This window comes from Candidozyma duobushaemuli (assembly GCF_002926085.2).
Source record: "Candidozyma duobushaemuli strain B09383 chromosome Unknown B_B09383, whole genome shotgun sequence".
Classification (NCBI taxonomy): domain Eukaryota; kingdom Fungi; phylum Ascomycota; class Pichiomycetes; order Serinales; family Metschnikowiaceae; genus Candidozyma; species Candidozyma duobushaemuli.
Genome location: NW_020289895.1, coordinates 43,029 through 62,812, shown reverse-complemented (window position 1 = coordinate 62,812; position 19,784 = coordinate 43,029). Strand labels below are relative to the sequence as shown.

The window sequence follows — 19,784 nt, the reverse complement described above, 5'->3', positions numbered from 1 at the left end:
ATTAATTTTGTAACAAATTCGGAGCTTTCATTTTGCTAATTCGTTTTCAAAGGAGTCGTCATACTCTTCACAGTGGTTCTCCTCCACTCCTCCTCTAAGTCCGCCCTGCAGGGTCGCAACATCAAACTTCAACACCACCTCCACGCTAATCCCTCCAATTCCAGCCCCTGCGACCTGGACAAACGACCAATTCCTCCATCATGACATTCCTTAAAAAGGACAAATCCAAGCTGGACCTCCGTCTGATGTTTTCCATGAGTTCTGCTGGCGGGGCTCAGAGTGGCTCTGACCAGGGAAAGGAACCCGGCCAAGCTCAGGGCCAAAACCCAGACAAGCCAGAGCCACTGCCAAAGGAAAAAACATCCTTTTCCCAGAAACTCTCCATGTCGGCGCCGTCCTCCAGAAAACCCTCTGCAACGCCTCTTTCCCATCCAGCCTCCCAAAGAGTGCCCTCCTCAGCTCAGGACACTCGCCACTCTTTCAAACCCAGTGTCCTTGCACAGTCGGCCAGCGTGCCTGAACCGCTGCCTACGAACACGTCTTTTGGGTCCAATGTGGCGTTTACGCCCTTGGCTCAGAAAAACAGAGAAGCTGGTGCTGCTAAGGAGGGCCTGGGTCTGCTACTGCCCGTGCTGCTGCTGGGTCTGGGCTCACTGGATTACCACGGCCCTGGCCGCCTTGAAATAAGGTCCCATTCGTCCGGCTCCGTTGTTCAAGATGACCAGCAGCCTGGCCAGGGAAGACCGGGCTTCTACCGCACCAACACCGCCGACAACTACCTGCCAAGGCTGCTGGTGGTTCTGATGCCCCAGCTGCCAGAGCCTCTGAAAGAAAAGGACCAAGCCAGCGATGACAGTGTCCTTAAAAACAACTACAGAGGTTTCCACGGTACCAAAGCCCCTCAAGCCAATGTGCCCCCCTTGAGCCAGCCTATCAAGCCCCGCTTCCGCAAAAAGGGCTCCAGCTTGCTCAACAAGCTCATTCACTCAAACCGCAAGGATTCAGACCCTAGCGAACAATCGGCCACCACGACTGCTCCAACGGAACACAAGGGTTCGACAAGCTCTTCCAAGCACAAGTTCAGGCTCCCTTCAATATCCCTGCACCACCATCACGCCAACCCCGCTACTTCAGACCACGTATCACGTCATGCTTCTATTTCTGAGGAAAGCTCGCATCAACTGGAGAAGATCCCGGACGCCTCGCGCCGAAAGTCAGCCAGCTCTGCCTCAGATGCGCCTCTTCAATCAAGTCCATCTAAAGTTTTCGATCTAGACTTGAACTTTGACGAAATGCAGAGTATCTTGAGAAAGCCTGATAGAGCCCCAATTCGCCCTTCGCTCCAGCTGGCAGGCAACAGTACAAGCGACGTTACGGACCAGCATGCTGATGAGCCAGCCAAACCTGCAGCAGGTTGGCAGGCACCCGATTCGTGGGATGTTACAGGTGACGCACCAACCCCAGCGCCAAACAACACAATCGCTGGTTCCAGAGCTCAAGCAAACCGTTCTTCCGATGCAAGCAATGGCAGAGCGGACGAGTATGGTCAGGTTCCACAACAGTTGATTTCTCACTCACACTCAAGCTCAACCGACAGTCTGGTGTCTTCTGTAGATGGTGTCATTCCCACGGTTCCTACTGATGGGTCCAGAAAACGCAAATTGGAAAGCCGTCCATCTGTCCCTCGCAGAAAACTTCCGATCCTTTATGGAACTTGGTCCAATGGCCCTCCTGCAATGGAAGGCAAGCTTGCCAAGGGACCAAACCATATTGTCAGAGTTTTCAAAGAGGACAACACATTCACCACCATTTTGTGTCCTTTGGAGACAAACGCTGCCGAGCTTCTTCGAATCGTACAAAGGAAATTCTTTTTTGAATCAATATCTAACTACCACCTTGCACTCTATGTGGGTCGAAATGTCAAGGTTCTTGAGCCATTTGAAAAACCGCTTAAGATCCAAATGGGGTTATTGAGTCTCAGTGGATACTCTGAGAACGACAATTTCAGAATCATTGGAAGAGAAGACTTGTCTTATGTTTGCAAGTTGGTGGTGGAAAATAAGGTTTTGCGGAATTTGACTCACGAAGAAGAGTCCGTGGTTACCAAGGACTATGTTGATGTTGACATTTCAAGTTTAGATCTCAAGACAATCCCAATCATCTTTCATCAGCACACCTATGAAATTGAGAAATTGAACGTCTCAGACAACCCAGCAATTTATATTCCATTGGATTTCATCCAGTCATGCACCAACTTGTCTTCGATCAACTTTGCCAGGAATGGGTGCTCAAAATTTCCCGTGAACTTTTTAGAGGCCAGAGATTTGACGTCTCTTAACATGGAAGCCAACTTCTTAGATGAAATTCCCCATAAATTTGGTCACTTGACGAATTTGGTTAACTTGAAACTCAATTCTAACCAGCTTTTTAGTCTTCCAAAATCATTTTCAAGGCTAGAAAACTTAGTTCACCTCAATTTATCATCGAATTACTTCGAGGACTACCCGGAATGCATTAATGAATTGACAAACTTGCAAGACCTCGACTTGTCTTATAATGACTTGCATGCTATCCCTGACTCCATAGCAAAACTTTCGAAGTTAGTGAAGCTCAACCTTTGCACGAACAAGTTGGCGGGAAGTATACCCGAAAGCTTCAAGAGCTTGACAAATTTGAAGAGACTTGACATTCGTTATAATCAGGTATCCAACGTGGATGTGTTGGGTGATCTACCGAACTTAGAGGTTGTTTATGCTTCCAAAAATAAGATTTCGGCATTCAATGACAAAATGGAAAAATTGCGGTTGCTTCACTTTGACAGAAACCCCATCACTAACTTGGAATTTGAAATCTTATTGCCAATGTTGACTGTTTTGGATTTGTCGAAGGCCAAGCTCACCATGTTGCCATCGGAATTCGTCACGAAAATTCCACATATCGAGAAGCTTGTCTTGGACAAAAATCACTTGGTAAATTTGCCAGATGAGCTAGGAAATCTTCCACGATTGACGCATTTGTCGTTGTATGGAAACAACATTCAGTCATTACCCGCATCTATTGGGCAACTCTCATCGTTGCAATTTTTAGACTTGCATTCCAATAACATCCTGAGCTTGCCAGCCGAGATTTGGAATTTAAAGAGCCTCGCGTTTTTGAACGTCGCTTCAAACCTTCTTACTTCGTTTCCACAACCGCTGTTCGCAATAGCCAAAAAGATTTCTTCTTCTGCTAGTCTCCGAGCTGATGAAGTTCGGTCTTTGGAGGAAGCAAACGAGTTCAATGCATCAGCTATCAAAAGTCGTCCCACATCGCTCGCAGATTCTTTGCTATCGTTGACTCTATCTGACAATCGCCTTAACGATGACTGTTTTGAAGCCATATCATTGCTCATTCAGCTAAAATGTTTGAACATCTCATACAATGACATTTTAGAAATTCCGGAAGGTGGCTTGGCAAACTTGCTGAAGTTGACCGAATTGCATCTTTCCGGAAATGGGTTAACCAAGCTCCCGGCTGATGACCTCGAGGATCTCTCGTGTCTCAGGTTACTCTATTTGAATAACAACAAGTTATCGACGATCCCAGCGGAGTTAAGCAAGCTCAACAACCTCACTTATTTAGACGTTGGATCTAACCTTTTGCGTTACAACATTTCGAATTGGCCCTACGACTGGAACTGGTTTGCCAACAAGAAATTGAAGTACCTCAACTTCTCAGGAAACAAACGTTTTGAGATTAAGCAAAGCTATGTTAAGAATCCAGAGACTGGTGATGATCTTGATAGTTTATTGGTTCTCAAGGATTTGAAGGTGTTGGGATTGATGGATGTGACGTTGACTACGCCTGCTGTACCTGACCCTGGTGTTGACGTTCGCCTCAGAACGGCCTCATCAGAGCTTGATAACGTTGGCTACGGTGTATCTGACGCCATGGGTATCCGAGACCATATATCTTTCAGGGATGTATTCATGCAAAAGTTCCGAGGAAATGAGAATGAACTTTTATTGTGTTCATTTGACGGGAAGACAGGTGGCCATCAGAGCAGTGGGCATCTCATCTCATTCTTAGCGAAACAGTTTTTTGTACCCAACTTCACGAACGAATTAGGAAAAATTAAGTCCGATGATGAGATCCAAGATGCAATGAGGCGTGCGTTCCTTTCCTTGAACAAAGAGATTAATTCTGTATTCGCTGCTAAAAAGGGTGGTTATTTCGCCCCGAATACTGTCAGTCCAGAGCTTGCAGCTCTCAAAATTCCAGACGATTCCCTAATTGGATGTTCCATGTGCGCTCTCTACATCAAGGATAAGACCGTGTATTGTGGTAACATCGGTGATATTCAGCTTGTTTTGTCGAAGAGTAATGGCGATCACGTTCTTCTCACGACCAATCACGATCCAACGAGTAGAGAAGAATTTGAAAGAATTCGGGCTTGTGGAGGTTACGTTTCGGGTGATGGTGCACTTGATGGCACGCTTCAAATTTCTCGGGGTGTTGGATTCTTTGATTATCTCCCACATACCCACTCAGGCCCAAGCATCAAGAAATACACTCTTTCTGGTAACGATGACGTTCTCGCCATAGGAACAAGGGTGTTATGGGATTACATTTCCTATGATTTGGCCGTTGACATCCTTCGCCAAAGCAAGGAGGATCCGATGATAGCTGCTCAGAAGTTGAGAGATTACGCAATTTGTTATGGTGCCACGGATAAGATTTCTGTCAACGTGATTTCAATTGGTGACCGCAAGACAAAGAAGAAGAAGAGTTTGTACAATAATTTGGGGCGTGAAGCGGACCTTTTCGCCAACAAGAGAAGGAGAGATCGGGGTGCTCAGTCAGGAGACACAGCGCTCAGAGCTTTGGATAATGAAATTGAGCCGCCCGTGGGTGACCTCGCTTTAGTTTTCACGGACATAAAGAACTCCACGCTTTTATGGGAGACATACCCTGTGGCCATGAGATCGGCTATCAAATTGCATAACACAATAATGCGTCGGCAGCTCAGAATTGTCGGTGGTTATGAGGTGAAAACAGAAGGAGACTCTTTTATGGTCACATTTCCTTCGCCCACATCGGCCTTGTTGTGGTGCTTCAATGTTCAATACCAATTGTTGAATGAGGAGTGGCCATCAGAGATATTACAGACGAACGAATGTTGTGAAGTTACTGATAACAAAAACAATGTTATTTTCAGAGGCTTGTCTGTTCGTATGGGAATTCACTGGGGCTCTCCTGTTTGCGAGCTTGATATGGTTACCAAAAGAATGGATTATTTCGGCCCAATGGTGAACCGTGCTTCTAGAATTGAGTCAAGTGCCGATGGTGGTCAAATTGCTGTGAGCTCGGACTATCTTCATGAGATGGAACAGTTGTATCACGTTCACGAGATGATCGCATCCGGTCAAACATCGTTGGAGGCTGCTTACGAAGGAAATCTTCGGGCGGGAGAGATTATTGAGAAGGAAATTGCTTCGTTAGAGGAAATTGGGGTTTCGTATTTCCCACTTGGCGAGAGAAAATTGAAGGGCCTCGAAACTCCCGAGATGATTACCTTGGCTTACCCAAAGAGATTAGAGCTTAGATTTGAAATTTTCAAGAAGAGAGCTGATGAGGATGATATGTTCAAGGGACGGATTGTGGGTGCTGTGCCCGTTGATGCCGTGTATCAGTTGAGGACGCTTTCGCTTCGTTTGGAGAACATTTGTGCTGCAGTAAACGTGGGAATGAGGATGGATGAGTCTTTCCTGAAGAACTCGTCTGAGGTGATTCTGGAGTCGACAGCTCAGCGGTTCAAGGAAATGGAACTTGTTGCCTTGTTGAATCATCTGGTAACGAGGATTGAGAATAGCATTGCAAACCTTGAGCTTCGTCAAACAATGCTTCTGCTGAATGGCGGTGACGGTAAGATTGATTTCTTCCGCAGTCCGGATATCTGGACGCTTATGGACGAAGTCAAAAATCTCATCAGTGCTGCCACGAGAGGTCAATGAGTGGGTTTTGCAACCATTTTTGCAGCCGGTCGCGGCTTCCATTGTGGTCACGTGTGTAACTAACCAGTAACTGCACTTCACTTTCCACCTTGGCACCAAGCAGTACTACATTCAAAACAAGCGACGACGACAATCATAGTGGAGGCTCAATTCCACTTAAGCATTTTCCTATTCGCCACAAATGCTGTCCGACTCTCAGCGACGGAGGCGCCACTCATCCTTCAGTTCCCATACCTCAATCAACGCAACCACTGTTCCGTGGATCCGAGAAGCTACCCTAGGTCAAAATTTGGGGAATCGAGCAAAAGCAATCGCCGAGCAGAAGACCCCGCCTCTAGGCCCCGCTGATCTCATCCATTGGGCTCGACAATATGGCGAGCGGTCGTCTCTTTTCCTCAAAAACGACTTCTCTCCCATAAGCGAGGCAGATCCGCCAAGGGACCAAGATGGATATGTCGGATTTTACCATTTCTGCGATGGACTCGACCTAGTACGTGGGACAAACTCCATTGAAGAGCAGGTTCTCCACAGCATTGGGCTACGAAGAAACGGTGAGTCGTATATATGGGCACCCAAAGGGACACTAGCTCCCCGGCTTGGGCTGGCGCAACACAAGGAAGGAGTGGTGACATTCTGTGCATATAATTGTTTTCAAAAGCTGGAGTTTAAGGCCAGGTATATGATCACGCCTTCCCCAAAATCGCTGAGTGTAGTAGTGAATTCTCAATACACCATCACTTCAAAAATATCAAGAAAGCTGCATACCTACATTGGTGAACATTCTCAGGACATTACACTGTCATTTCTACGAGAGCTCGCGGTGCTGCTGTTGTTACGAATGATTGTTGGGGTTGATGACCCGGCTCATCGTCTCCTGGGTACGGTTTCTCACAAATCACAACTTCTGAACAAGGAGCAGTTGCGGAGTACCATTGAGCTCCTTGTTTCCTTTTTACCACGTGGTCACTTGACAGGCTCTCGGTCCCACTATGGTGTGGCTTGCAACTCTGGCACCGATCCGGCCAAGACTACTAGATACAGAAACCGGCTTGTTGATGCGTTAGTTCGTGTGGTTTTGTTTGACCCCAGTGGTAGTGCCACCGGCTGGGCGCTTGAAAGAATAAGAACGAAATTCGCTGCCCGTGAGTTCACGGCAGTTGAGGCCAGGCTTCTTAGAGCCCAGCATGGAAGCAATAATAATCAGAAGTTTCTTTCTCTTGTGAGAGACCACATGGCAGTTGATACTGACAGCACTCAGGCTGCTGTACTCATAGGCGAACAAGTGAGGTTTCTTATTTCAAGAGAATCCTTTGCCGTGGCTCGCCAGCTTGCTGTTCGAGCTGTCACCATGTTGCCATTAGACTTCGACTCGTGGTACAACTTGTGCGTTTGTTACATGCTTGAAAAGAAGTACGACGATGCTTTGCAGGCACTCAATTCCTTGCCTGTGCTTCTCCAGTCAAGGAGAAGTTACGACGGTGATTGTGTCGATGGCATTTCGGATATATATGTGCTGACTTTCATGGATCGACTGTCTAGAGGACACATTCCCATAATGGCCGATACATTTGCCGATTATTTCCCTGTGCCTCGCACCGAGGACATGACGGAAGCAGGCTCTGTCCAGTCAGTGTGGCACGGTATGTTCAAGAAAGAATCAGCAAGACATCCAATGGTGGGTCCCTTTTATCAGTCGCCGTTGACTACGGCAAGTCCCATTGAAATGTCTGCTATTGACAGCGGACTTGTCCGCGTGGCGGGCCCATCATCAGCGAAGAACATGCTAGCGGCCCGTTCGGCAAATGTCCCTTGGTCTTCCATCCTCGACTTTGACAGAAAGTCCACTTGGGGTAGGGTCTACGATTTGCTCACATCTTTGGTCGCTTTGATTGGCTGGGAGAACTTGGTTGCCATTAAAAAGAAGGTATTCCGATCACCCAACGACCTGGCTCAAAGCAAAGAGTTTGTGGTCTCAAACTCCTCCAGCGCTCAAAAGGAAGAATGTGCGCCATGGCTCGATCAACTTTTTTTGGTTGTCTATGACGATATTCACACAATGATGACTGTCTCTGGTGGAAACGATATAGATCAACACCGCAGCGCCTTGGCCTGGGGCATGATTGGTCTCGTGAGCTGGGGCTGCAAGTATAATTTGAAGGACAGCATCTCCTCGTTAGCTACTTGTGCCGCTGGCGTGACCTCTGACGGTGGATTTGATTACTACGCTACAGTGAAACTCCTAGAGATTTACAATGAGTTTGTCCTCAGTGATGTGGAGGCCTCCACTATCGATCTGCTAAGTTGTGTCTACGACAATCGCTCCTATACCAATAAGCTCATTGTGCGGAGTATCCTGACAAAAATGTTCCGTGATTTTGTCTACCAGCTTGTCAATGGCTACATGGCACTTGAGACGATGCTCGTACATATCATGAAGCTTGTGGCTTGGGAGTTGCGTTGGTATAACTACGTCCCATCATACTTGGTAATCCAATCATTGATCAAGCTCTGTCAGCAGAGAGACCCTGTCGAGGTAAGAACCAACTTTCGGGTTGTTTTTGAGAAATTCAAGCTTCAGGCAGTTGACAGCAAGCAGGGCAAGTTCTCGTTGCTGGCTTGGTTTGGCGGGTCCAAAAAGAAAGCGTCCCAGCCCCACGACTTTGTTGACGGCGATACCGTGATAGACTACATTGACCACCTCTTAGTGTGGGTTGAACTGTTGGGATAGATAATGTAACGAAAGCATGTTTATAATAAACGATTCCCTTAAGCTATGCATACGAATCCACGATTACTCCGTCTTCTTGGTTTCTTTGCCCTCCGACGTCTTCTTGGCACCACCCAATACCTTCTTTCTCTGCTTGATCATGTAGGTGTACAAACTGTACAAACCTGGTGGATATGTGAAGAGAATCGCCGTAAGGAAGTAGCGATACCAGATACCAACAGCTCTCTCGGCCTCGCCAAGACTGAGGTAGATGATGGACACCTCCGAGGCCACACCAGCCGGGTACAACACGTAGAAAAGGGTGTATCTGAGCCACGTGAGCACGTAAGGCACGTTCTCTGGATCTCTCAAGTTCAGAGCGTAGTAGGAGTATCTCACGATCTCCGTCACTGCCCAGGCGGTGTTCAATGAGACGTAGACCCAGTGGTAGTTGGCTGGAGAGTAAGGCAACACAAGGAAAATGCCCAACACGATCAACAATCTCGAGGCCACCTGAGACGCCGTGGTGAAAAGAGGCGATCTGACCACACCAGTAGCAGAATTGACCACCTCAACTAAGGCAAGCGACTGGACAAAGATGAGGAAGATGCGCAGCTTCTCAAACAACAAGATGGGACCGAGGAAGCGATGGAGGAAGAAGGTGTTGAAAAGCACGAGTGTCCATAAAGAGGACGAGATGGAATTGTAGGCAATCAACCATCTCTTGGGGTGCTTGGATTCCTGTGTCGTGAATTGGCTTTCGTCGAGAGCAGACATGAGTAGTTGAAATTAGTGAATTTCGCGTTCGCTCCGTGACTATAGTAGTACAATTGAGTCGCACTGACCCAAGATTCTGGAGGATGAGAAGAACGGCAATAGGTGAATTGAGCAAGATTGTACAAGAAGAATTTAAATAAAGTTTAGCATAAGAGCTATTCCACGTAGACGTTGGCCGGTTATGGAATTTGTGTGGGGTCTGATAGAAATGCCCTTTGGAAAATGAAGGCTGGTTAAGACGGTAGGTTGGTGTCTCAGCATGCCACATTCATAATTGACTTCCGTGGATTTCACCATAGCTGACCCAACGCATCCTCGACAAACCATCCAAGTTTCCACAATATTCAGGCAACGCTCCTACTCGACCTTCTTCACACCGAGGTTCTTCCTCCGCTGCACCAACATATAAGTGTACAACTTCACGAACCCAGGGATGTACAAAAACATTCCCAAGGCCAAGAACCAGTAGTAGAAGCCCAGCACGTAATCCAAGGTTAAGTGCACCACCCAGGGCTCACTGATAACGCCCACAACACGATAAAGGCCAGATAACGAAGCCATTGAAGAGTTTCTGGGACCTGCCCTTGTTGCTTGGCAAAGTAAAAGCTGTATCTAATGACCTCAGTCACAGACCAGGCCACAGAAAGCGCCACGTATCCTGGAAGAGAAAAGTTTCCTGCTGACTCGGGAACGTACCAAGAAATACCCACCGTGATGATAAGTCTAGCGAAAAACTGAAGCAATAACGACGAAAGGGGTGACGGCACAAGACCTGTAAGCGCATGGGTGATCTCGAAGACGGCATTGACCACCTGGACATGGACAAGAAGTTTATGTGGATAATCCGTGTAAGCATGGGTCTCGTAGAATCCGCCAGGAAGCACGTCAAGGAAAGTCTGGCCGAGAATTGCCGCCCAGGCAATGGCGGAGATGGCGTTATACGCCGATAAGTATAGCTTGAGCATGTGTAGTCTGGATGAAAAAGGTGTAGTAAGTGGTGATGTTTAGATTGGCTGCGAAAACATGTGCGAGGTAGATTTCCATTTTGCGCTTGCTTGTTGTAGGCTGAAAGGGGGTGAATTGAAACGATGAGCAAATAATTTATTATTCTTTTTGAAGGTAGAGGAGTTAATTAGAAGATGATTTTAAAAATTGCTCAAGGAGGGCTTCCGAGTACACAAGAGTACGAGACTACCTCTGCATCAGTGCTTACTCGGAACCTCATTCTCCAGATTGAGCTACTACTTGTCCACTTTAGTTTAAATATACTTGGGTCTTCTTCAATTCCTGGGGAGTTCCCAATTGAACGGGGCAGAAAGTTTCAAAGTGGTCCAAGTGCTCCATCATCACCAAATGATACTTCAAGCTGAGAACCAATAAGGACATCCGTGAACTAATCTACAAGTTTTCAAAAGCTCATTCTTATAGTCTATCTCAAGGGAAGTTGCCCTTTCTTGGGCCAAAGTAGCCATCAGGTGCTTCGAGAGTCACATTACGAAGCGGAAGACCCTTGGCATCAAAATTCTGGTTGTTAACATTATTGCCCCACCAGCTAATGTCCTTCTCGTGGTATTGCACCGAAAAGAAAATGATGATGGAACTGAAAGCAATGCCACCGGTGAGGCCTCCAGAAAGAATATAATTGTACTTCTCCCACCAGGCTGTGAACTTCTTTCTGATCACATACATGAAGAAGAAGGACAAGATCATACCAGGAGTGTAGTACGACAAGTTATAAGGGGCATAAATCATAATGCCGAAGGAAAACACAATGGGGTGGAAGTACTTACCGACGATAGTTCTTCCATAGTACTTCTTGAGAGCCCAACATGGGAAGGCAAGAAGGAAGCCGATCAAGAAGCACCACTGCAAAATAGGATAAAGACCTCCAAACACCTTTTTGGGTCCAATAACACCCCACAACACCGACGCAGAATATACAGTTGTAGACCCGGGACAGGTGAATTTCTGAGGCTGGTGTGGGTGACAGAAGTCTTGCACCTCGTTGATAGCAAGGTTCAACACTCCCACAGACATGAGACTGTTGAGAATCACAGACAACAACTGTGCTCTGAAAAGGGATCTGGGTGGGATTCTCAAGTAGTGAGCTTGCTTCTGGTTTGTGATATAGTTCTCGGCCTGAACATCAATGTTGGTTCCCAAAGTCTTGACGTAGTTCAAGGCTGTACCATTACCGGGGACGGCGTAACCCATGATTAATTCAAGAAGAACGTTGATTGACATTTCTGTACCTGTAGCAGCGTAAACCACAGCAAATGGCAACAAGAACACGAAGTTCATGGCAATAGCAAAGAAGATAGTCCAAACTGGTGTTTGCAACTTGTAGACTTCAACGGTGATAATGGACAACACAACAGTGATGACAAGGATAATGGTGAACCACCACTCTGGAACCTCGGGGTATTTCTTCATGGAAGCCGAGAAAGGATCATCAAAGTCTTGGTAGGTGGAGCGGGCTTTTTTGAAGTTCAACGACTTTACGAGACCCAAGACGGCGATCTTGATCTGCTTGAACTGTGTAAGCAAGACGTAGACAAAGTTCATCGGATACAAGGCGAAGAATGTACCGTAAACTACCAAATTAGCAGCAGTGTAGAATGGAGGACCGATTTCTTCGTACTTGGCCTGGTCAAGCTTCTGCTCACTGTTCAACACTTCTCTAACAGCGTAAGGTTCACCGGTGTTGGTGAAAACTTGGTTAGAGTTGATAGGCAAGTAAGCAGTCCACTTGTAATTTGTCCACCAAACAGCGACAATACAGATGAACCCGACCAAGGAACCGATGTAAGAATTAAGCTGGGCGAAGAAAGGAATGGCTAATGGGGTGTTTAAAATTGTATTCCAGTCGAAAGTGGTGATGGGGTTAAAACCAAGACCCGTCTGAGAGCCTGTAATGGCAGCCACATTCAAGTTATTTGGAGCAGCCCAGGAAATCCAGTTGAAAGTAGACAATGCTGTGAAAAGATAGTCGGGAATCCAGAAATAAAAGAAAGATGCTGCGAAGACAATCAAAAAGAAGGAGTATCTTGAAATGGTCCAGCCGTTGATCTTCTCCTTCTTTTCTGGTTGCACCAACGCCTTGTTAATGGCAAGGGTTGGAAGGATGGTGGGCCAGATTGCAGTCACGGGATAAACAACGAATTTACGGAAAAGGCCAGCCAATCCAAAACCCATAAAATTGGAAGTCAAGACAAGAAGGAACTGGGTACCAATCGTGAAGGCTGGGTTGCCGTAAAAGATGTCCAACTTCTCCAAGATAATGAAGTATGAAGCGTAGGCAGCACTTCCACTGACACTGTAGAACAAAGTAGCAAGCAACTGCTCCTTGTGACTCCAGGGGCCCGGGTTAAGATTGACGTTGTACTTCCAAACCTTGAATGATACGGCTGGAAGTGCCCACTCCACAAGCTTTCCACTAGGGTAAACAAAAAGCTGGACCGCAGCGGTACCCAACGTAATTGCAGGCTGTCTCTCCATGAAGTACTCATTGATAAAAGTGCCTAGGACAACCCAGACAATTCCCACGAGGTACGCTCTGAAGGTCTCGCATGGAATGGAGGGATCATCGAAGGGATCAGTCACAGCTCTCACCTCTGGGTATGGCGACCAGTATGCCACCAAAGCAGCCTCCGTCTTGAGTTGAAGGTCTCTGTCAAAAACCTTCTTGAGATCATTCGACTCAAGCAGAGTGATGGAGTGTTCCTGAACATACGCTTCCTGCTTTTCGTCTCCAGAAGAGTGGTCGAGAGCCTGGTTGAGTCCCGCGGTTTTCCCGTTGGAGCCTGTTTCAGTAAGGAGCTCGATGAAGTCGTAGTCCTCCATGGGAACATTGACATCACCGAGGTGGTCCTTCAAGAACTCCGTCAAGATGTTCTCTGCGTCGTGAAGATCCAATTCCTGGATTTTCTCCATCATGAACACCGCAGATGGGGCATGTCATCCAAACTCTCAAGATGGCCAAACTCCAATCTCTTGAGAATGTAGAATTTCTGTTCCAGTGTAAGCTCTCCAGCAACCTCGTTCAACGAGAACTGCTGTGAGGTAACGGCAGCCAAGTCCACCTCATGAGCGGCAGCGTCAAGCCTGTCAGTATCATGGTGACTCGAGACACTAGTAACGTGGAAAGCCTTCTCCGACATATCTTACTGGTTTGCTTCAGAAATTGGCTGAACATCTCGGGCTATTTATCCTGGAGAGATAAGACTGGTCTGTGGTGTGGCTGCAAATCTGCACCTGCTTCGGCACGGCCTGCCGGACCAGCCTCGCGGGTATTTAGATGCGTCATTTCATGGCTGTGCCAAGAATATCCAACTTCGTATATATCCGTCACTCGATCGACCTAAAACTTTGTGTGCATTAACGAAATTCTGCTTGAATCTGTTGCGGTGTAGAGACCAAAAAAAAACTGTGTCCAAAAGCATGATTCTCGCTTGAGAGTCAAAGTGGGCTTACACTGCCTGCATGTTTTGACAGTGCCGTACGGCTTCGATTCTGTTGAAGCGGCTCCCATTTCGCTAATTAACGAAATCTGTCGCGGGGCTTAATCAACAGCCACAGATAGCCACGCCAGATTGTGTGCTTCAGTGAGCATTTACATGAGGTAAAACCAGGAACAAGCCAAACCAGAAGCAGGCCACTGTTCCCCGTCTTTATTTCATTTTTGCTTTAGGGAATCAGAAATGATGCTTTTTTCTCGGTCTCAAATTGAGCCCAAAATCAAGGTTGATGCGGGCATTTCGCGGCTCCAAAACTCCCGGACAACGTTATCTTCAGGAAAATGTGTCAGTGTCAAATTATGCTCCCGTGCAATTTATTCGTCTGTAAAATGGTCTCATTTTTCTCTTCATTTCTGAAAAAAGCCCAGTTGCAAAAGCGGCTCCTTGACCAGAACAGTCATCACACATCAGTCGACGAAGCAACCTAGTACCATGTCTTCTTTCTCTTCTCTAATCATGATCAATAGAGAATTTTGAAAAAGGGAGGACGGTGTCAATTTCCCCACGATCGGTCCCAGATTCTGCGATAAGCAATAATACCGCAGAGATACTCCTTATCGACATTTCCACTCGGCTCTGTGGCCCGTCTTTTTACCCTTGCGCATGACAATAAGGTCGGGATATCGATATACTTTGCCGATCCAGGAAACGCCTCGCATTTGACATGAACGTCAGGCCTTGTCTTGTGCAATAAAAGGGTATTCGGCAAAAGTTGACTCTTTGAACTCAGGTTTCCCAAATCAGGGATCATGCAATGATGCAATGCTGCCATTTGGGATATAGCTAGTGAGCGGCACAAGGGTTTTGTGGAAATTCTCTCAAATTTGGGATAGCCAAATGAATTGCCCGGAGTGCTGCCTTCGAAAACCAATGAAATAGAGGTCATATTGTAATTCTATTTGTTCTTTTAGAACCCCTCTTGTTCTTTTTAATTGCACTGAAGCCGATAACTCATATCTGATGGCCGAAAGCTCAAGTCTATGTGTTCCCTTCTCCTGATTACCTAGCGCTTCTAGGCATATCCAAATTGATGATGATCTTGCTTTTCACGATATATTCTAATTGATGATGTTTTTCACGATAAATATTATTTAATATATGGGGTCGTTAACGTCTAAGTTCATTATTATTGCAGCGAAATCAGCTGCGTGCCACTGAGCCAAAGCTCCGTCACTTCTCCTTAGCTGCCTCCTTGTACTTTTTCAAAATCAATTTCAACCCGTCCATGTCATTGGCAATGATGTTCTGGTCCCAGTCAATGAGCAATGGAGCTTGGAAAAGCTCATTGGGGTCTATCTCGGGATTTTGCTCATCGATAAGCTTCTCGAAAGCCTCGTGGATGTGTGTGTACTCATTCTGAGAGAAAATTTTGAAGCCCCTGTCATTTCTGATACCAAGGCTCTTCACTGTGACTGAGGAGTGCTCCGACTGTGTGAATTTATCATTAAGCAAGGGGAAGCACTCCTTCAAGACAGTCTGACAGCGGTCTCCTCTTACGCAATTGGAGTAGATGGTCTTAAACTGATCGTAAGTGGGCATCTTCTTAGCATTCATGTCCAATTGAAAGAGGTTCTTATCATCGTTCAATTGATAGTAAGCTTTCTCCAAATGAGCAAACAAGCTGGCCAGGGCGGGAACACGAGCATTGTGGAAGATAGAGATTGTAGCGGGTGTGTTTTGCAAGGATCTGAAAAGGGACATTGGTTAATTTTGTTGTGATTTAGTTTGTGGAGCAAGGGTTATTTATATGGTTCGAGGCAACCCCGGACTAGCCACTTGACTCAAATGTCGCGCAGCCGTTACATCCGTTGTTCCGAGACTTTTGGATGGCCGTATATCTGCGCAAAAACACTCAATTGGGTGGGAAAAAATTCAAATGGCTACAAAATCAGTCTCGGTACCGTTTTTATTTTCTATATGGGAAAATTCGGGTAGATCCCCACTGTTGTGTGGAGCTGTAACGACCTTAAGAGCTACGACATTGTCGCGTAGAAACATTATCTCGTGTATTTACTGCGAAGTGTGACGTCGCTAATCCGGACCTATAGCACCGTCCCGGAGTTTTTCCGAGGTATCATCAGATCTTGTTGAAGAGGTCAGTTACTCCTTGGCATTTCGAAATGGAGACACGAGCTTTGTTACTCTCGATTGCTTAAGCCACTCGTTCAAAGTAGTATGAAGAAGCGTTGTTGCATGTAGTGGAACTTCAAGGATAGGCATGACCTTTCAGCCAGTTTTGGCAGGAGAGTTTTGTAATTGAGGGCCTTTTTTGGCTTCACTATCTCTTTGACAAAGCAATATAGCTTTTTTGGGTCTTTTGATGAAGAACTGGATTTTTAGTTGCATTCTGAAGTTTTCGTATTTCCATGTCAAGGCTGCGAAAAAGTAAGAATTGTTTGTGGATCTGAACTCTTGGAACCGTCGCCTTGCAATTTCCAACGATTTTGATTACGGTTGTGCCAATTTCATTTTTCCAGAAGAAAGGGCAAGCTTGAGCTGAACCAGTCAGATTTAACAAAAGGAAGACAGACATGTACTTTGGGTCTGTAAGCACGGCGAGACGTTCGGGAAACTGACCTGAGGGTCTCGTGAAATTGAGAATATCAAGATCTTATTGGAGGTTGTTTCTATAGAGATCTAGTTTTTTGTACTCTAATAAATAGAGATCAGTTAAATATAAAAAAAATATGGCCCCTTTAAAGGATATAACAAGCCCTGAAATACAGGGTAGCCGCGTCATAAGATAATTAGCTTCGTGCATTGGAAAAGTCCCTCAAGTAGGATTGTTTTTCATCTACCTTCCAGAATTGAGTCTGAGAGATTACTTTGCGTTTTTTGTGATTCACATTCCAAAGAGAAGCGATCTGCAACATACAAAGTACTGCAAGGAGATGCCCTGTTGATAAACAGGAGACCAATTCAAAATCTAGTCCATCATGTTTTCTGTAAATGTTGATACTTCTAGACTATTCTGTATGATAAAGTCCACGATGATCAGTAGCCGAGCATTCTCATTGTTCGGAGTAATCTAGAACTTATCGAGTTCCACACAAGATCTTTTCATCTATACGGGCCTGAATCGCTGGCTTCACAGCAGCTGCAAAATACAAAGAATTTAACAAAAGAGGCCATCAAAAATTAAAGCAAAAGGCACCATGAAACCTCTTCAGGATCAGGCCCAGAGGAACCAGCCAAGGCGGAATCCATTACCGTGGCAGAGATTGCAAAAGTAGGGAGATCCGAGATCAAAAGGGGCATGTAAACCAACAATGTTCCATCTACTTAACCCGAATGACGAGTGGTCTTGAAGAGGTATCTCCAGTACCGCCAGTATACACTTGGTCCCTGCGACCAAGTGAGAAAAGAGGTAAAACTCTACAGTAGCTTTGTGAAACTTATACCACTTTACAATTTCAAGGTGATGACCTGCTAAGCCTGGAGGGTACTGTAGGAGCCGAGTGCAGCAGCCAAGAATCACTTACATAATCATACCACGGCTTAGAGCCACTTAATGCAATGGGACTCTAGATGCACTTGCTCCATGCCTATATGTCCTTAGACCTGCGTTGTAAACTACAGTTTCTCATGAAACTCACGAATCTCCCAGAACGTAGTGACGTAATCGACACCCGCCTTTATCGATTTAAACAATCCACAAAAGCAGATTCTACCGCCATCTCAGTCCTCAGCACGGAAAGTCATGACTTGGATCTGCCCTGCTAAATTTAACCATGGACCCCTGGTGAGACCTTGGCAGGTGCGCCATTCCCGCCTGCTACACAGTGTGAAACATGGGAACGAGGAGCGGATTTGTCAGCGCAGGTGTCGAAAGATCAGAAAAAAATAAAAAGTCTTCTTCTTCAACCAAAACAGTTTACCTTACGAGGCTACGTTTCCCAATTTTTTTGCAGCACCTTGAGTTCCCCTTACCACCTGCCTGAGAAGCCTCTAACACCGGTTTTTTTTTTCGTGCCTTATTCCTGCGCCCGGGCCCTGGCAATTTTAACCCATCTTCTTCATCCACACCCACTTGGATCTGCCTCAAGAACACGGCCGGCTGGTCGAAAAAGCTATATAATTCCTATCACGCCTCGAGGTCTTTGAACGTGTCCTTTAATTCAACGCAAAACGCGCCATACACCACAGACCGACCCGTTGCAGGCAGATCATAGATCAGATCCAGGAACGTCCTTTCCAGTTCCTCCCGTTGTCGGAATCCCAGCAATCAACTGACTGATAATTGAGTACCGTTTGCGGATTCACATCGAGCCAATCTCTTGCGTGTGTCACATTCGCCAAGATCCCGTGTCACGTTGTGGTACTTCTCAATTCTGGCTTGAAATTCCGTGCAGCGTTCGTCGAAGGGATTTGAATCTTTCAGAAACCAGCACTTCCTTGAATTAGCAGCCTAAACTCTTGCTACTGGCTACATTGATACCGTCACCTTCGGCTTTCCGAATCCACTGACTTGATCACACACCGCTGGGAGGCTACTAAGCTAGATTGCAGGTTTGCAACGTCAGTTCCACCTCGCCCAAAATCATCACACTCGAAATGGCCTACCCGGACCCGGAAAGGTCCAGACTTGGCCCCGCTTCCACAATGAACTACTCACCTCGGCATTCCCGCAAACCGAGCCTGTTGTCAACCCTGCGAAACATCAATATGAAACAACTCCTGCTCAATTTGAGCTCACCGCCTCAACCCGTCAGCGATTCTGTACAGCTGCCACTGCGAAATGGGCTCAAGAAGCCCCCAGCATTGTCGATTCCACCAGGCCTGGCCTCTGCATTGATAACTCCCGTTGTCGCCCTGACACCATTGATACCGCCGGCTCCGCCTCCACAGAAACCAAGCGTCGCATCACTACGCCTGCTGCCTGTGATGCCCCTGTCCGAATTCTCCCTTGGAGACTCTCCACCTCACTTTGAACCAAGCAGTCCTGATATCGCGTTGCTGAGCCCCTTTGGTCTTGAAGCAGGTCTTGTGGACAATGTCAACGATAAAATCATGCCCGCTACGACGAAGGAGCCCTTTCTCCCGCCCGAGGAGCTTCAGGAACAATCAAATCTTGACGCATATCCCTTTGGACCCGCCAGAGTCTTGGATACAACGTTATTCTTGTACCTGGACCCAAAGAATTCCAAACGCCCAGTGGACATCAACGACTATGACCTTGTGGTAAATGTGGCCCGTGATTGTGACGACTTGCTGGCTGAGTACGACGACAGAGACGGGCACCGCACCTATCTTCATGTGCCATGGTCTCATACGTCCCTGATTCTGAAGGAGCTCCTTAACATCACGTCCACCATCGCCCGCTATGATAAGCCCGAATCTCGAATCCTCGTCCACTGCCAATGTGGTGTGCTGCGCTCGGCTTGCGTGGTCGTAGCGTATTTCATGGTGAAGTTTGATCTTCTGGTGAATGAGGCATACGAACTCTTGAAGTCCGGCACTGCTAACACCGCTGAGCCATGCAATTGGCGCATTGCTCGTGAAGGTCACCACGTTGATGCATGTGAACGTATTTGTCCCAATATGAGCTTGATTTTTGAGTTGATGGACTTCGATGACCTCAGGAAGGCCAAAGTTACCACAGAATAGAGTGGCCTTCCGAATCAACTGCGTCATTTACGAACGAAGAAACGATACTGCAATATACAGCAATGATGAATGAATTGTAGAATGGGATGGTCTCATAGATTCTAAGCTGCCGTAGAGGATGAAAGGTTATGAAACTCGCTCCTGCCAAGATGATGACTTTTGGAGTCGAAAGAAAATTCTTGT

General features: G+C 46.5%; 6 protein-coding genes across 6 annotated transcripts; 2 read left to right on the top strand and 4 right to left on the bottom strand. All coding sequences in view use genetic code 12, as the record gives it.

Moving 5' to 3' along the window:
• Positions 1 to 200: 200 nt before the first annotated feature.
• Positions 201 to 8,721, top strand: CYR1 (adenylate cyclase; the record flags this gene model as incomplete). The annotated part of the gene is made up of 2 exons (XM_025480092.1): positions 201 to 5,985; positions 6,806 to 8,721. The coding sequence occupies 2 exons, from the start codon at positions 201 to 203 to the stop codon at positions 8,719 to 8,721; spliced, it is 7,701 nt and encodes a 2,566-aa protein (XP_025334392.1).
• A 63-nt stretch (positions 8,722 to 8,784) lies between these two features.
• On the bottom strand, positions 8,785 to 9,477 carry CXQ87_001555 (enoyl-CoA hydratase; the record flags this gene model as incomplete). Its single annotated transcript, XM_025480091.1, has 1 exon — positions 8,785 to 9,477. The coding sequence occupies one exon, from the start codon at positions 9,475 to 9,477 to the stop codon at positions 8,785 to 8,787; it is 693 nt and encodes a 230-aa protein (XP_025334391.1).
• A 357-nt stretch (positions 9,478 to 9,834) lies between these two features.
• CXQ87_001554 (uncharacterized protein) lies at positions 9,835 to 10,442 on the bottom strand (the record flags this gene model as incomplete). The annotated part of the gene is made up of 2 exons (XM_025480090.1): positions 9,835 to 9,990; positions 10,056 to 10,442. The coding sequence occupies 2 exons, from the start codon at positions 10,440 to 10,442 to the stop codon at positions 9,835 to 9,837; spliced, it is 543 nt and encodes a 180-aa protein (XP_025334390.1).
• A 469-nt stretch (positions 10,443 to 10,911) lies between these two features.
• CXQ87_001553 (OPT family small oligopeptide transporter) lies at positions 10,912 to 13,637 on the bottom strand (the record flags this gene model as incomplete). Its single annotated transcript, XM_025480089.1, has 2 exons — positions 10,912 to 13,373; positions 13,445 to 13,637. The coding sequence occupies 2 exons, from the start codon at positions 13,635 to 13,637 to the stop codon at positions 10,912 to 10,914; spliced, it is 2,655 nt and encodes an 884-aa protein (XP_025334389.1).
• Positions 13,638 to 15,164: 1,527 nt separating this feature from the next.
• CXQ87_001552 (uncharacterized protein) lies at positions 15,165 to 15,695 on the bottom strand (the record flags this gene model as incomplete). The annotated part of the gene is made up of 1 exon (XM_025480088.1): positions 15,165 to 15,695. One exon carries the CDS (start codon positions 15,693 to 15,695, stop codon positions 15,165 to 15,167), a length of 531 nt encoding a protein of 176 aa, XP_025334388.1.
• Positions 15,696 to 18,659: 2,964 nt separating this feature from the next.
• Positions 18,660 to 19,601, top strand: CPP1 (tyrosine/serine/threonine protein phosphatase; the record flags this gene model as incomplete). The annotated part of the gene is made up of 1 exon (XM_025480087.1): positions 18,660 to 19,601. One exon carries the CDS (start codon positions 18,660 to 18,662, stop codon positions 19,599 to 19,601), a length of 942 nt encoding a protein of 313 aa, XP_025334387.1.
• Between the last annotated feature and the right edge of the window lie 183 nt (positions 19,602 to 19,784).